The sequence below is a fragment of the Bidens hawaiensis genome, unplaced genomic scaffold (genome assembly GCF_021521415.1).
Source record: "Bidens hawaiensis isolate Kalapana, Puna unplaced genomic scaffold, B.hawaiensis_p1.1 tig00419471_1, whole genome shotgun sequence".
Lineage (NCBI taxonomy): Eukaryota > Viridiplantae > Streptophyta > Magnoliopsida > Asterales > Asteraceae > Bidens > Bidens hawaiensis.
In genome coordinates this window covers 11109-27610 of record NW_027504875.1, presented here as the reverse complement: position 1 = coordinate 27610, position 16502 = coordinate 11109, and the positions used below count along the sequence as shown (strand labels likewise).

At 39.2% G+C, this 16502-nt stretch overlaps 1 protein-coding gene across 1 annotated transcript; it reads right to left on the bottom strand.

Annotated features, from left to right (window-relative positions):
• Window positions 1-10: 10 nt before the first annotated feature.
• On the bottom strand, window positions 11-10319 carry LOC143609026 (uncharacterized). Its single transcript, XM_077083899.1, has 5 exons — window positions 10120-10319; window positions 7838-8012; window positions 824-921; window positions 410-726; window positions 11-310 (listed from the first exon to the last, which is right to left on the bottom strand). Exons 1-5 carry the CDS (start codon window positions 10317-10319, stop codon window positions 27-29), a joined length of 1074 nt encoding a protein of 357 aa, XP_076940014.1. The 3' UTR covers window positions 11-26.
• Between the last annotated feature and the right edge of the window lie 6183 nt (window positions 10320-16502).

Below are 16502 nucleotides of genomic sequence, written 5' to 3'. Positions count from 1 at the left end.
AATTTTTTTCAGAAGACAGCAGCAGGTTAACAACTTTTAGGCGGATTCAACGGGTCGTATCTTTGCATCACGTTCTTGATTGCAAGAGTTGCAGCCTCACTCGGGCCCAAGGTTCCCTCCGCCCTGATTGCAGCATACTCTTTGGCGATCTCTTCTTGCACCACGCTTCTAGGGTTTCCCTGAGGATCAACAGCCGGTTGCAGTGCCTTTGACTCGGAGGGTTGACTTTTGGTGCTTGATGGTAGGAACTGAAGACCTTGTGGGACTCCACCTTCCCTCAATGTATCCTCCATATTATGTATTAGTGGCACTGCAATGCAAAACAAGATTGCGGTTTGGTTTCTTATTCTATCAGTTTGAATCATAACCAAATATATAAGAAAGAAAGATAATAATATATATAACTTACTCATAAGTGGTGCTAGAGGGCTGTCTTGGACTTCATTAGGGAGGTTGAGAATGTATTCCGGGATGGTGGTTCCAACAAGATACTTGACAACTTCATTGCTAAAGTTATTGCAGTTGCGCTTCCATATATCATATGTTTCTTGAGTGTAGTGAGGACTTATCTCTTTTAAATATGATTCGAACGCGTCCTTTTGAACCTTGGTGACACCAAGATCAATCACTCGGAGTGGAGGCCCATACGGCGCCGTCCCAACAGGAGTTATTTGTATGCCACCAGCGAGATAATATTCGTTACCATATACAACTACTCCCGTGTGCCTGTGTTTTCAAAAATATATATGTTAGATTCATCACCGTGTTTGGCCTTTACAAAACTAACGCGGGTTCAATTGTTCAAATCCTTGCAAGAGTATACCATATTCCTTCAATTGGCTTCCCCCAAAAGGAGCTTGAGACCTGCTTAGCCAGACCTTGGCTTAAATCATACACATGCAAGCTCACCTTTTGGCCTTCCTATGAATGGATTTCAAAAGTGGCTATGTTAATAATATTCCAAATAGACAGACAAAACATGGTACACATACTTCTTAAGGCATAGTATCTCGCCTATGAACATAACAAAACAAATAGATTTGCATAAGGTGTCACAAACACCCCTAAGACTTATCTTCCTCGATTTTGTTTGCCCGATCATCGTAAATCAAATATCAGTTGTAGCATTTAGCTCGCGTACTAACATTGTCTATTTTGCCCACAATAAGTTTTTAGGGCTTTGTCTTCGGTTGCCAAAGTGAAAACTTTCCAAAAGTTTATATGTTTATGGATTGCTCTGACTAAAACACGTTTAATTGTGAAATTCTGCTTTCATCTAGCCAATGCGCCAGCAACCTGTTGGTGTTATTTAAGATGAGGTATTCCTTGTACTTAGTATTTATCATGTTGACATTATAGAACGATGTACAATTCGCCTGTGTCACAAACACCCCATAAAACTCATCGTCGTGAATGAGGTTTGTCCCTTCATCACTGTCGTAAACACAACAATGGCTCGAATACCATTTGGTCCCTCATACCAACCAAGCTTGCAACTTTATTTTTTTAATCGTGTGAATGGAAACTTCATACGAGGTCACCTATAAGGGGTTGCTCCATCTTAAGCAAGTTTTAAACTACATAGTTTACATCTCAACCACAAACAATACGGGGGTATTTATATCTCTCAAGCCCACGGACCCAAGGCCCATTCTCATTTAACCCATCTTACGTAATCTAAGCCCAAGATATCATTTTATTTCCATCTTTCTCTTTTACACACTCAAAAACACACACATAACCGACCGAGATCCGAAGTCGAGACCAGAGATTTTGCTGGTAGATCTGAGTTGGAAAGGTAGGAACTAATCCCGCAAAGCTAATATTACTGAAAATGGTTAGGATTTGACGGGTTAATCGGACCCGAAACCCAACTGCCCAAATCGGACCCCTAAAACGTCGATTTTAGGCCGATTTGATGGTTGGGATTTGTAGGCGCCGATCATACGATTCCGTGGGTACCAAAATCGAGTTATTTGGCTAAGAAACGAAGGAGTTATGGGCAAACAGATCTGCAGCGCGACAACTTCGCCTTCATCTGGGCAACTTCGCCTTCAAGCGATGAACTTCGCCTGCAAGCTAAGTTCGCCTGATGAACTTCGCCTGCAAGCCAAGTTCGCCTGATGATAAGTTCGCCTGAAGCCAAGTTCGCCTGATGGCAACTTCGCTGAAAAGCTAAGTTCGCCTAAATGGTAACTTCGCCTAAATGCCAAGTTCGCCTGAGGTTTAACTTCGCCTAAAAGCCAAGTTCGCCTAAGGTTTAACTTCGCCTAAAAGCCAAGTTCGCCTGAGGTTTAACTTCGCCTAAAAGCCAAGTTCGCCTGAGGTTTAACTTCGCCTAAAAGCCAAGTTCGCCTGAGGTTTAACTTCGCCTGAAGCCAAGTTCGCCTAAGGTTTAACTTCGCCTAAAGTGAAGTTCGCTTAGAAAATAAATTAAAAACCTAATGGAAAATGTGTTAAGGCAGTTATCGAAAATAAAATTTTTCCAAGCTGACCTGGCAGCTTAACCCCAGCCAGGGGCTCTGCCCCTTGGACCCCGCTAGGGACTGCCGCCCCTAGAACCCCGCTACCAGGGGCGCTGCCCCCGGACCCCCGTTCGTTGTGGGTCATATAAAGATAGAAACGCAACATAAGTAGTAGTAGCTAATTGATATGTGTAAATATTATACAGTTAGCCGAGCCCAGTTAAAGAAAGGAATTACGATCAACGGCGAGCGTAACAGTATTCAGGTGAGTTTCTAGCCCCATTCCTTGTTATGTTTTCGGGGCTGTGTGCATACTTGATGTGTTGTTAATACATTTATCCTAAGTGATAAGTGTATGTCATATGTGATATATGTGATATGTATGAATGATTGCTTGATGGTACGTGAACGATCTTCGGATATTGCACGTACTGTCAGGTTGTAACGTTATAAATATGGTAAGTATGATATGTATGAACGATTGCGTGATGGTACGTGAACGATCTTCGGATATTGCACGTACTGTCAGGTTGTAACGTTATAAATATGGCAAGTATGATATGTAAGTTTATGTGTATGAACGTAATAAAGTTAATAAAGGAAGGAAATGACGGTCGTATGGTTGTATGGTTACAAAAAGGGTACCGAGCCCTAATAATACTCGAGGTATTATGTATGGTTGTATGGTAACGAAGAGGGAACTGAACCCTACTAATATTCGAAAGCAAGGGACCAGACCCTTATAATATCTGTGAGGATAGGGACCAGACCCTTATAATATCTGTGATGTTAGGGACCAGACCCTAATAATATCTGTGATGTTAGGGACCAGACCCTTATAATATCTGTGATGTTAGGGACCAGACCCTTATAATATCTGTGATGTTAGGGACCAGACCCTTATAATATCTGTGAGGTTATAGGGCGAAAGGCTCTTTAAAACATATGATTACGAATGTAAAGAAAGTATGTAAGTAAGAAAGAAAGTATATAAGTAAGAATGAAGGTATGAGTACTTATGTGTGTATGAAAGAAAGTTATGAGGTTAAGTACGTATGTATGTAATAAGGTATTGTATGGTATTGTATGATTAACTAGAACTCACTCAGCGTAGCTGACTTTTAGTATGCACGCAGGTGAGTAGGTTGAGACAGCTGGCTTGAGTGGAGGACACATGGCAGAAGACTAAAGCCTGGCATCTGAAGATCTGATATGTTTTATAAGTTATGTTTTGATTTTGAAAGACAAGAGGAATGTTTTAAGACATGATTATGAATTGATATGTAATGTTTTATGAAAGTTTTATATTCCGCGTAAAGTTTTTAATTAACTCTGATATTTAGAACTGTGTTTATGAGTAAATCCAACACGAAAGTAGGGTTACCGGTAACGTCAAATTTGAGGACTGAGGTGGACGTTCCTTATGAAAGCGGAAAAACAAAAAGTTAGAAGAATAATTAAAACCTCGTACCTTGGCCATCTCTCAACAACCAAATATAAATAAAGGTTTGAGGTGCTAAGATGCCTTGTCTTTAATATCTTCTCTGATTCTGTTGAAACAAAACCAAATTACACAAAAAGAACAACAATTAGTATAAAAATAATCCATCTTATTCATATGTAAATCATAACTTGATTTGTCTGGCAACATCTCCATTACATTGAACATCAAATCACATGTCATACAAATACAAACACCATGAATCTTTGACATAGATATTATGAAAACAAACAACCAAAACATACATACATAAATGCTTACATGTAATATAACACATTTGAAAGAACAAATCGATGATCGGGTTCTTTCTTTCGGAAGAAATTTTGAACCAACTGAAATATGGAAATGATCTAAAGACATAAGAACCGAAGTTTTGGGGGATTTAATATCATTAATATATTTTAAAATAAATGGACGTAAGGAAAGCATGCATGGGTTAAGTGCGACCTCTTGTTCTTTTTAGGTAATTGCGTACAATCATCCTTTCTTGTATTTATGCTACCGTATTCTCTGAATTTGAAAAGCCCTGACGTCTCACTCTGGGTAGACTATGTTGTATTAACCGGGCCCACGTTGGCACTCTCTGAATTTGGAGAGCCTGATTTCCCACTCTGGCCAGACTAACTATGTTGTTTTAACCAGTCTCATGATGGCTTCAGAGTTTGGCTTTGGCGTGCCCGAGAAACCATACCGTCGACTGTTACTTGACAGTTATTGTGCCACCACAAGAGTAGCACTCTCTGGTGTAACACGCGGTGGGACGAAAACACAAATGGGCTCCGGGTTCAAACTTACAACATTTGCACAATGCATAGCTCAAATCTTTCATTATCAATATCCACCCAAAAGTGACACGAGTGAGATTCGAACTTGGGTCTCCACTGGAGAACCCAAGCCTCCTACCACTAAACGTTGGTTATTGATAAATTTTAGTTTCATAATTAATATGTTCATTGAGGTTATGTTTGTTTTTACTTAATTGATTTGCAATGGTCTTATGTTTACGGACACGAGACAGTTTGTTTTTTAGAAAAAGAAAAGACATGAAAACTGTTTTTATGATTTTAAAAAATAAGCTAATATTCAACTTTTTCACGCTTCTTCACATCGTACCAACACCTACGATCCAACATCACCATCACCCACTGTGCGTCACAACCACCACCACCCACCGCCGCCACCACCGCCATCCACTACCACCACCCTTCGTCGGCCACCACCATCGTCACCCATTGTTGGCCACCATCACCGTCCACTACCACCACCCACCATCCGTCACCACCATTGTCCACCACCCACCGTCCTCCACACCACCACCACCACCGTTCACCGCGTACCACCATCATCCACCACCAATCGTCCACCATCGTTCACCACCACCGTCCACTACCACTATCACCATCCACCACCACCAATTATTTTAGCAGTTTACAGACGTTAAAAAACAATCTTCTTCTTGCAGAGGTGGGTCCACCTCTTCTTCTACAAATGTCTGCCGATGTTTACAAACATATTACATCTGAAAAAACAAACATCACCTTAGTAATTTACGTCTGTATTCATGTTTTACGTCTGTATTCAAGATCTATGAATTATTCACGTTTTTTTTCAATAATTTTTTTTGTGTGTGGGAAGCGTTTAACAAATGAAGTACGATACGTTACAACTATATATAGTCCAAACAAATTACTTTGTGCCTAATAGTCCACTTGCCACCATATTTTCAGTAATCGTTAATGATTTTTTTAACATCAACTTTTGACCACTACAATGAAAATAGCTAACAATCTATTTATCAAGACGAACCATGTGGTTCATCTGATCACTTGTCAAGTATGTCATGAAGCCTCAAGTACTACCATCTTTTTATTTACATTTAACATGAAAAGACTCATAGATCTGCCATTATCAGCTATAAAGAGAATCAATGGTGATAGGGCAATGGGTGGGAGGGTGGTGGGAGTGGCGAGCGGCGATGGGTGGTGGTGATAGGGCAATGGGTGGGAGGGTGGTGGGAGGGTGATGGAGGTGCTATAGTGTGAAAGAGGGATATAATTAATGAAAAAAACAAGAGGTGTGTATGTGGATGCAATGAATTTGGGGTGTTTTAGGGAAATAGAATTAATGGACAGGGTAATTGGTGATTCCATTCCATTGACCAACCAAACATATTTTTTTTATTCCATCATAAATTCATAATGGTTCATTCCATTCCAACTCTCATTCATGCATACCAAACTTTACCTACGTTATTTCCAGACATGCCATCAGGCCTCAATTTGGCACCTCCTAAAATCTTCATTTAACTCTGCAGACAGGCCCGGCCCAAGGGGAGGGTAGGGAGGGCTCAATCCCTAGGCCCACTCCTCTTTAAGGGCCCATGAACTCTATTTTTTTTGTATATATATATATTACTAGGCCCAATGAAGTTAAAACAATCCCACATGATTTTGTTCCAACACAGCGACAAATCAGACCATCGGCATTCCAAAATATACGACCAACGCCATCAGTCTTCCGAGTTCCGATGTCCGACGACATTCCGGCAGGTGGCACCCATCTTGATTTGGCTATTACAGGTTACTAGATCTAATACTTTATAACTTATTAGTCTTATTTTAATTTTGTTTTGTATATCAATTTTCAAATAGGCTATTTGTTAAATGTCAAATATTATATGTTCACATTAATTGTTAACAGTTATTCGGTTAACACAGTTAAGAGTTATTCAGTTAACTCTTAATCTCTAATTTATGTTTTAATCATTTAATGTTAAATAATTTTATATTTGTTACTTTGTTAATGTTAGCTTTATTATTTGTTAATTAGCTATGTTAACATTTGCTTTTTTTATAGTATGATCCTAAGGCTATCGGGTGTGAATACCATTTTGCTTCTCACCTTACAGTGCCAGGCACATCATACTTTACTCTACGCCACTCTTTTTCACAATATCAAGAAAATGATCACCATTTTACCAATTCACCACTTCTCTATCTTTTCAAATAAAAAATAATATTTATATAACTAAAAATATTTTAATATAACTCAAATTAATATTATTTTATTTTTTAAAAGTTATTATTATACTAAAATAAAAAAAAAACGAAATATATTAAACATTAATAAAATTGCATTTAAAGTATTAAATAAAAAACATAAATTTATTAATATAATTAAAATTCAACAAAATATATGTATTTAAATAATATTACCCACCCATCTTCTCAACCTCTCATTTCTCTTCTCTGCAAGTTTTATCTTCATTCTTATTTCTTCACCCACCATCTAGCCCTATTATTATAAAAATAACTTGTATTCTTTTGGAAATATCATACACACAGCAGCGGCATCTTCATCGGTGTTTTCTCCACCAAAATTCCACCGCCAGCGGCGTCGATGTGAGCGGGCGGTGTTCACCGCCGGCACCGCCAGCCACGTAGATTCTTTCAGCGGCAAATCGTCATCCATACCATATAGCCTAAGTCTAAACACTCTTCCCATAGTCAAAAACGTAAAACAAGAAAAATAGAAGACGAGTTAAGAAAGACACGAATAGAGAAGAATGCTAAGATACATACGTTTTAGATAGATCATTTTGCTAAAAAAAATTGTTTTGTTTTATTATTATCACCTTTATCTAAATTATATAAGAATTTTTAAGTTTGTATTAAAGGGCCTTTTGTTTTTTATGTTCCAGGAGCTCCCGTTTCCATCAAGATTAGTATAACCAAACTCTGAAAAACAGACAACCATCACTAATATAAACAAAGATTTTTCGATAAATGTTTCGTTAAGTCCATTTTAACATAGAATTAACAACAACAACAATAATAATAATGATAGAAGAAACGGAACATTGCCTAGTAACCATAGGTCCATACCCCCTGCCGCCTCGGTAGTTACCATTCCCATATCCTCTGCCGCCACCTTGGTAGTGAAACACCTCACCTTCATTGTATGACTGCTGTGTCTGTCTAGGTTGTTGCCTCTGATAACTGTTAAACGGTGGTTTTGATCTCTCCACATTAAATGGAGCTTGGTACCTGAGCCATGAAAAATTAATGCATATTTGTAACAGAAAATATTAATTAAAGAAAAGGAAGAAAACCAAGAAGACTAATAATCTTTGTAATATTTGTTTAACTGTTTTAAAAGTAATCAATTACAAGTTAAGCTGTAAACTGACACTGGTGAATTCGTGTTTAGCTCCTTTGTTGACAAGGTAATGGAAATCATTCTGAGTTAGATTCTTCACATAAACAATATGACAATGACGTAAATAACCCGGTACATAAGCAAGGATGTACCTACTGCTTATAACACATTAATATCAACTGGCTAGGTCAATATATAGAGATTACTGCATAGCTTAACAGTAATATATAATTGCCTACTTAAATTTCATCTTTATCAAGACAACTTATCTTTTCAAAACCAAATTTTGCTAATCATGGCAAACAAAAATTATCAACACCACCAACGACATGCAGTTGGATACAACACACTAAAAGGCCAAGATTATTTACTCGCACATGATTGTCAATGAAGCAAACTTAAGACTTAAAACAAAAAGATTCAACAAGATGACAGACGGAGCTCAAAACTGACACAACTACTGCAGTAATGCTTGTTATAAATAATTTCATATGTTAAAAAAGGACAGCGATTAGAAAAACAATGCTGTTATAAATTGGACGTGGATCAATGAGCACTCACTTTACTAGTGAGAGGTAGGGGGTTCAAACCTCACTATCACCAATTTATATGGGAGATATGAGGGATGACCCTGTCTTGCCAGGGTTCGAGTCCTGATCTCACCCGGTTTTACCGGCTCCTCGCAGTCGTGCCGTTTGGCGGGCGTGGGGTCGGGTTTTATCCGGTGAATCCCTCAATATGTGGACCGCTAGGGGCTCCGTCCGTCCGGACTAGTGGCCGGTTCGGGCACCTTTAGCCAATGGGGACGGGGACCGCGTACGGAATACCCGGCGTTACTTAGTTGATCGTTCAAAAAAAAAAAAAAGAAAAACACTGCTGTCACGTACTTCAACAAAGTAAGTTTCCAATACAACTGGTATTTATAGCTATATTGGCTACAAAAGATAACAATCTACAAAATAGTGAGAGACTAATAAACTAATACGCAAAATAGTACACACAAAAACAAACCCAAATTACAGACTTAAGGCCCACAAACCATCTTGCAGGGCTCAGTGCCAAAATTAGATGCAAACTACATCACTCCACCCATTGTTTTATAAACCCACAGATCTTTTTATAATATCAACATGATTTCTTAAGTCAACATATTGAGATACAGCCTAGAGAAACACAAATGGCAAACAAGAAGATGAAGATATGAGGAAATATATACTTATATGGCCACAAATGAGGTTAAAGAAGCACAATTAACATGGAGATAGGTTGGGCCTTCTTAAACACACATGCAACGTTTACCTACCCCAACTATATTAAGGAAAAAAATGTTTATCGTTGTATAGACCCTAGAAAGCTTAATTAAATGAAAAATAAAACAAAAACCAAATCAAACAACTCTGCATTCTTCACGTTACACTCTTAACCAAACAAAACTTACAAACAGAATCAAACAATGTTCATAAGTCATAACCACGAAAAACGAGTAAAATCAATCTTCATTAGACATGCACTATGAGATTGGAATCATAAGATCCAAATTCTCAATATAATAACAAATCAACTCAATCAAAACATAACAATTGATGTAATACACTTAATATACATAGACTAAAACCCTACATTAACTTGTACACCACAAAAACACACAAAATCAAATGTTTGGCATCGTAATATTGTGTCATCACTTAACCTAATAACCTGATCGAACCAAAACGCAATGAGAAATACACAATAAGCGTAACTTGAACTGCGAATCTCATTGCAGTAACAAAAACACTTAATAATAATGATTCGTGAAGTAAACAGAGGAATAACTCGTACACCACAATAACAATTCTTCATTCTTCACATTACACTCGTAACTAAACAAAAACAACCGATGCAAATCACACCCATCGCACCTATACTATCCCTTAAACAGGGGCTCTACTTGAAAACATTTTTGGTTTTTGAAGATCTTTCAACTTCCCTCCAACATATATTAGGAAAACTAACAGCATGATTAAATATAACGTCCGAGCAACGGCCACATTATAAACTTGAAATGCAAGGGTACCAAGATATGTCATGACTGCTAACCCAAAGCATGCAAAGAACATTATCTGGAAAGATTTATCATCACTAAACTGATCCACAACTTCCTTCAGAAGCATGCATAATCTTATGATCCGAAGTAAATAGCTCACAATCAACATTGTACCAAATAACGCCAACATATGATTGGCCCTTGAGATATTTTGGGTCTGGAGCCAATGATACGATCAAGGAGTTACGTTTCCATAATTAATGTTTTTCTTATTTTTGTGTGGTTTGCATGTTCCAAGGACCATTATGGCCTTTACAATATTTGTTGGGTTAGTTTGAACATTGTGATGTTTGGTTATTTAACCTAATGGCCGATCGGTTCTGGGGATCATCCAGAAATCGATTTTCTCTTTACCTCTATAGTTTCTCATTCATAACCCTATCAAGGGTATCAGAGCCGTTACGATCTCCGATCGGGATTACTCTTGTTATCATGACGAACACGCGCAACCAAGATGTTGACAACACCCTCAAGAATCATGGCAAGGCAATTATTGAGATCCAGGTCACGCTATCAGCACTAGCGAAACAACATGAAGAAATCTTGAAGGCGGTGACTGAAAAATCGGGTCAGAACAGCGGCGGTGGGGCTAGCTCGGGTTCATCGTTTTCTCCTGGAAGTGCAGACTCGAGGGGAAATCGGCTCTTAAGGATCGGGAAGGTCGACTTCCCCAAGTTTTCGGGCGAGGACGTGGAAGGATGGGTCTACTGTTGCGAACACTTTTTTGCGATGGATTAGACTCCGGACGAGATGAAACTTAGATGTGCGGTTGTCCACCTGGAAGGGGCCGCGTTCCAGTGGCACAGGGCGTACCTGCGCATACGCAATGCAACTGTATCCGAAATCTCTTGGGAAGAATACGTGAGGTCTATTTCAACCCGTTTCGCTAAAGATATGTTCGAAGATCCCTTAGAAGAGTTGGCCTCTCTCAACCAAACCGGTACTCTTCTCGAGCTTAACACTGCATTCGATTGCTTGTTGAACAAGGTAAACCTTACTGAGTCTCAAGCTATTAGTCTCTATCTCAAGGCCCTTAGGCCGGATATTCGGGGACGGGTAAGATGTTTAAACCGCGCACCTTAAATGAGGCATACGGGTTGGCTAAGACTCAAGCAATGAACAATGAGAATTTGGAAGAAAAGTTTAATAAGGGAAAAGGGGCTGTGGGAAACACGAAGAGCGGCCCAAACACAAATACACCACCCACCAATGTTACCAAGCTGCCAATTCTACCCTTACCCAATCAAACACCCACAGCCTCCACTAAACTCACGGGGGGTGCACGGCGCCTCACGAGTAGGGAGTTGGAACAGAAACGAGCAAAAGGGGAGTGCATTTGGTGCATGGAAAAATATGTACGTGGTCATAATTGTGGACGGAATAAGAATCAAGTGTACATTATTGAGGTGGGGGGTGAGGACGAACCGGTTTCTGAAGACGAAGAGAAGGAACATCAAATTTTGATACATGCGCTAACAGGTATTCCTTCCTATTCCACCATGCGGGTTCAAGGCACGAGTGATACACGCCAACTCCACATCCTTATTGACTCGGGGTCGACCCATAACTTCCTTGACAGTAGAGTAGCAAAAAAGTTGCAATGTGAGGTTAAGGATATTACACCGATTAAGGTGGGTGTGGCAGACGGAGAGCAACTGACTTGTACCCAATTATGTACCAACTTCCATTGGGCCATGCAAGGCAACTGGTACTCTACAGAGGTTCTTCTATTGACACTAGAAAACTATGACATGATCTTAGGGGTACAGTGGCTTCTTCCCTTGCAAGATATTCTGTGGAATTTTCAAAGGATGACTATGAAGTTTGAGGTTGACGGAAAACAATACGAGTTAAAAGGGTTGCAAAATAATAAGATGTCGGTTTTTTTGGTAGAGAAGATGGGAGAGTTGCTGCAAAAACAAACAAGAGGAGGGGGTTTACAATTATTTAGCTTACAATTGGCTAATAGTGAGGATGAGAAGACCTACCACTCTAAGGTTATATGTGACCCAAAACAAACGCATGAAAACCCCGCATGGTAGGCACTAACCCGAGCATTTTCCGAGGTGTTTCAAATGCCAAGAGGGTTACCCCCTACTCGACCGTTTGACCACCGTATCACCCTTAAGGAAGGAACGGAGGCCATTAGCCAACGTCCTTACCAGTACCCGGCGGTTCAAAAGGATGTTATCGAGAAAACAACACGAGAACTGTTGGATTCGGGGGTCATCAGAAATAGTAGGAGCTCGTTTGCAGCCCCGGTGGTGTTAGTAAAAAAAGGGACGGGAAATGGCGGATGTACATGGATTACCGCCGTTTGAACGATTCCACCATAAAAGATAAGTTTCCAATTCCCTTAATTGAAGAATTATTAGATGAGTTGGGTGGCGCCTCTTTTTTTTCAAAACTGGACTTACGCTCCGGTTATCATCAGGTTCGCATGGCACCCGAAGACGTTCATAAGACCGCATTCCGGACCCATGAGGGTCATTACGAGTTTCTTGTCATGCCGTTCGGCCTTACGAACGCACCGGCTACGTTTCAAGCCCTTATGAACCATGTGTTTCGGCCTATGTTACGGAAAGGAGTTTTGGTATTTTTTGACGACATACTCATGTATAGTAAGAATGAAGATGAGCACATCCAACACTTAAGGCAGGTTCTATCCATAATGAAAGATAATAAGTTGTTCGTAAATGATGTGGTCCAAATTATATATAAATAATATAAATATTTCCTTCACTTTTAATTGTTTTTGAGCTCATTTTTATTAAATATTGCCCCTAGTGATTCGTATTTGAGTTTTAAAGGTTTCTTGAGATAACGAACTAAAATGAAATATTTATACCAAACTTGTGACAGATGAGTGTGGTTTCAAATGTCTTTAACAAAATATTCTTTCAACCTCAAGTTAATAAGTAATGAAGTTGTCGGGTCATTTAAATGCAACAATTAACGTTTATTATAAGAAGAAATAAATGCCACGAACAACTATTAATAAATGAGACAGTTATATTTGTTGAGTACTTATTTGTGCTAAATGATTTTTTTTAAATCCCACGAGAACTCACTTTGTTTACAAATGTTGTAGGTTTTAATTGGAAGGGCCACAAGAAAGTCTCCAAGCCCATGTGAACTATTGATTTTTTTAACCAGTTGCCACAAGAAATAAGGCCTGATGTCGGTGTTTAGGAATTACATGTAAATAACCCAAGGCAATTATAAAAGGAAGCTTGGAGAAAAATAACAAAAAAACCTATAACCATCGAGTAAAAGAATATTAAAATCTTTGGCGGCGGAATTTTGTTTTACACATAATATTTGTGGTTTGGTGGGGGAATTAATTGGTGCTACCTACGCAAGCAAGGTATAATATTACACATAATATTATTATTATCTGGATACAGTGGTGTTAGTAGCTACGGAGAAAAGACGAACGAAGGTTATTATTATTAAACAACTGTGGCTGCTACTCAGAAGGTTAGAGTAAGGAAATAATTATAAAGCTTTCAGAATCTTTTGGTTTGGTATCTTTTCTTTATGATTTTGGTTTGTTTTGAGTTTGGATCAGATATGAACATGTTTAATAATTTTGTGTCTTTGTTTATTATTATTGATATGAGTAGCTAAACTTATTAGAACTACCTAGGTTTGGTTAATTGACGATGTGTTGACATTTGTTTTGGGTTGATTAACGAACATATAATTGATTTTCTAGTGTCAAGTTCATATTATTATGATTTTACTCTATGATTGCTATTGAGTTGTTCAATATTATATTAACTAAACCCCATGTGATTTTATCTTTACATGAATTAGTTTCGTGTTTGGTTTAGGATTGCATGTTAGACTAATTACTTGGTGTTTTTGGTTATTTGTGGTAGACGTCACCATAGGGTTTGATTGGTTAAAGTTGTTTGTCTCAATAGTTCATCTCCTTTTAGTTGGACCAAGACATTAGGAGTTGGTTTATCTCTTTGGTCTAGTCGATTTAGTTAGCCTTTGCGAGACCACGTGCGGATTTCTAGCCGTTGATTAGGTTATTTTGTAAGCCAAGTTATTTAATCTTTAATATTGAATTACCCCCTTTTTCCCTATGTTTGTTAGGATTACGAGCTTTAGAGAAATTTGTGATTTTGATACGGACCAAGTAATAAATCAATTGGGTATTTAGAAAATCAACCGTGCATTATCTTCATTTTCTAAACGTTCTAGGGGTCTTTAGTAAAACTGACCATGGGGACCCATTTTTCCTTATTATTGTCTAGTTAGATTATCTTTTGAACCCGGTTTTATGTGTTCGTTGTCACCCGAGCGTCGTTGATAGTCGTCAAGATACCTTACCTAGGTGGTTCACCTTCATCATATTTGAGAGCTCCGTTAGTGCCGTTAAGTCTTGTTAAATTTTCTCGTTAGTTCCGTTAAGTTAAGTAAGTTAGTTAAATTAATTAAAATAAAATAATAAATTATAAAATCAATTAAATATTTTAAGGTAGAACTTGAATTAAGGTTTATAATCTGAGCCGTTCTCACATGTATTCGAGTTCGATATCCGGACTTTCCTCATCTTTGCTATACGCGACGGTACACTTGCCGTTTGTGTGTGAACTAGGATAGACTTTTTGGTTTTTTAAAGCTTAGTTGCGACTCGTGTTTTATTTATATATATTTTTTCGCACATCAGCAAAGGAATCTAAATGTGTGTTTGGAGGTCGAGCGGTTGAATACTTGGGGCATATTATATCAGGAGAAGGGTAAGAACGAACCCGGAAAAGGTCGAAGCAGTGCAACAATGGCCGGTCCCAAAGACCCTTAAACAATTGTGGGGATTCCTGGGTTTGGCGGGGTATTACCGGCGTTCTATTCGCTCATTCGGAAAGACGCTTTCCGTTGGAGTGAGGAAGCTCAGGTTGCGTTCGAGCGACTCAAGGATGCCCTAACATCAGCTCCAGTTTTATCATTACCCGACCCTATGAAACAATTTGTAGTCGAGACGGATGCTTCAGCGGGTGGGTTAGGAGCGGTTTTGATGCAAGAACGCCACCCAATTTCGTTCTTAAGTAGAGCTTTATCACCAAGGCCAAACGCGTTATCGGTGTACGAGAAAGAATTACTTGCTATCATGATGGCGGTGAAACAGTGGCATTACTGCCTTATTACCAGGCCGTTTATTATTCGCACTGATCAGAGAAGCCTTAAACACCTTTTAACCCAAAAGGTGACGACACCGTTGCAACACAAATGGCTCACAAAACTTATGGGTTACGACTATTGTATCGAGTATAAAAAAGGTCGGGAAAACGTGGCGGCCGATGCCTTATCTCGTGTTGAAGGGGCCACGTTATTTACTACTGCCATTTCACAAGTAGAGCCTTTACTTTTGCAAAGAATTATTGAAAGTCAAGACAAGGATATTGAGGTTCAGAATGTGATACAGAAACTTAAAAATGGAGAGGTCTTGCCAAGGTTTAAGTGGAATGTGAGGTGGTTAACCAAGGGAGCTCGTATGGTAGTGGGGGGGGTGTCGCAAGTTTACGGGAAGAGATTGTCAGAATTTGTCATGAGTCGCCGATGGGAGGTCATTCGGGATTCAAGGCAACGGTGGAACGGGTGAAAGGGTTGTTCTTTTGGAGGGGTATATGAAGGTGGTGCGCCGGGTGGTTCGGGGTTGTGACGTGTGCATGCGGGCTAAACATGAAAATATAGCCTCGCCGGGGCTATTACAACCTTTACCGATACCCGACACAATTTTTTCGGATATTTAGATGGACTTTATAGGTGGGCTACCGAAGGTGAAGGGTAAGGATACAATTTTTGTGGTGGTTGACCGTCTCACAAAGTACGGACATTTCATGGTTTTGGGTCACCCTTTTTCGGCTAAGGAAGTAGCTCAAGTATTCCTTGATAACATCTATAAGCTTCATGGGTGTCCTAATTCGATTATCTCTAATCGAGATCCTATATTTTTTAGCTCTTTCTGGACCGAATTCCTAAAGCTTCAGGGTGTGTCTTCTAAGTTGTCTACAGCTTACCACCCGCAGACAGATGGTTAAACAAAGGTGGTTAACATGTGTCTAGAGGGCTATTTGAGATGTATGGTGATGGAGAGACCTGACACTTGGGTGAAGTGGGTGGCCTTAGCGGAGTGGTGGTATAACACGACATTCCACTTGTCCTTGGGAAAGACACCGTTCGAAGCCCTTTACGGGTATCGTCCCCCGTTACACATTCCCTACATTCCTAAGGACGCGAGTGATAAAGAAGTGGACGAGATGATGCAAGATCGGGAGGA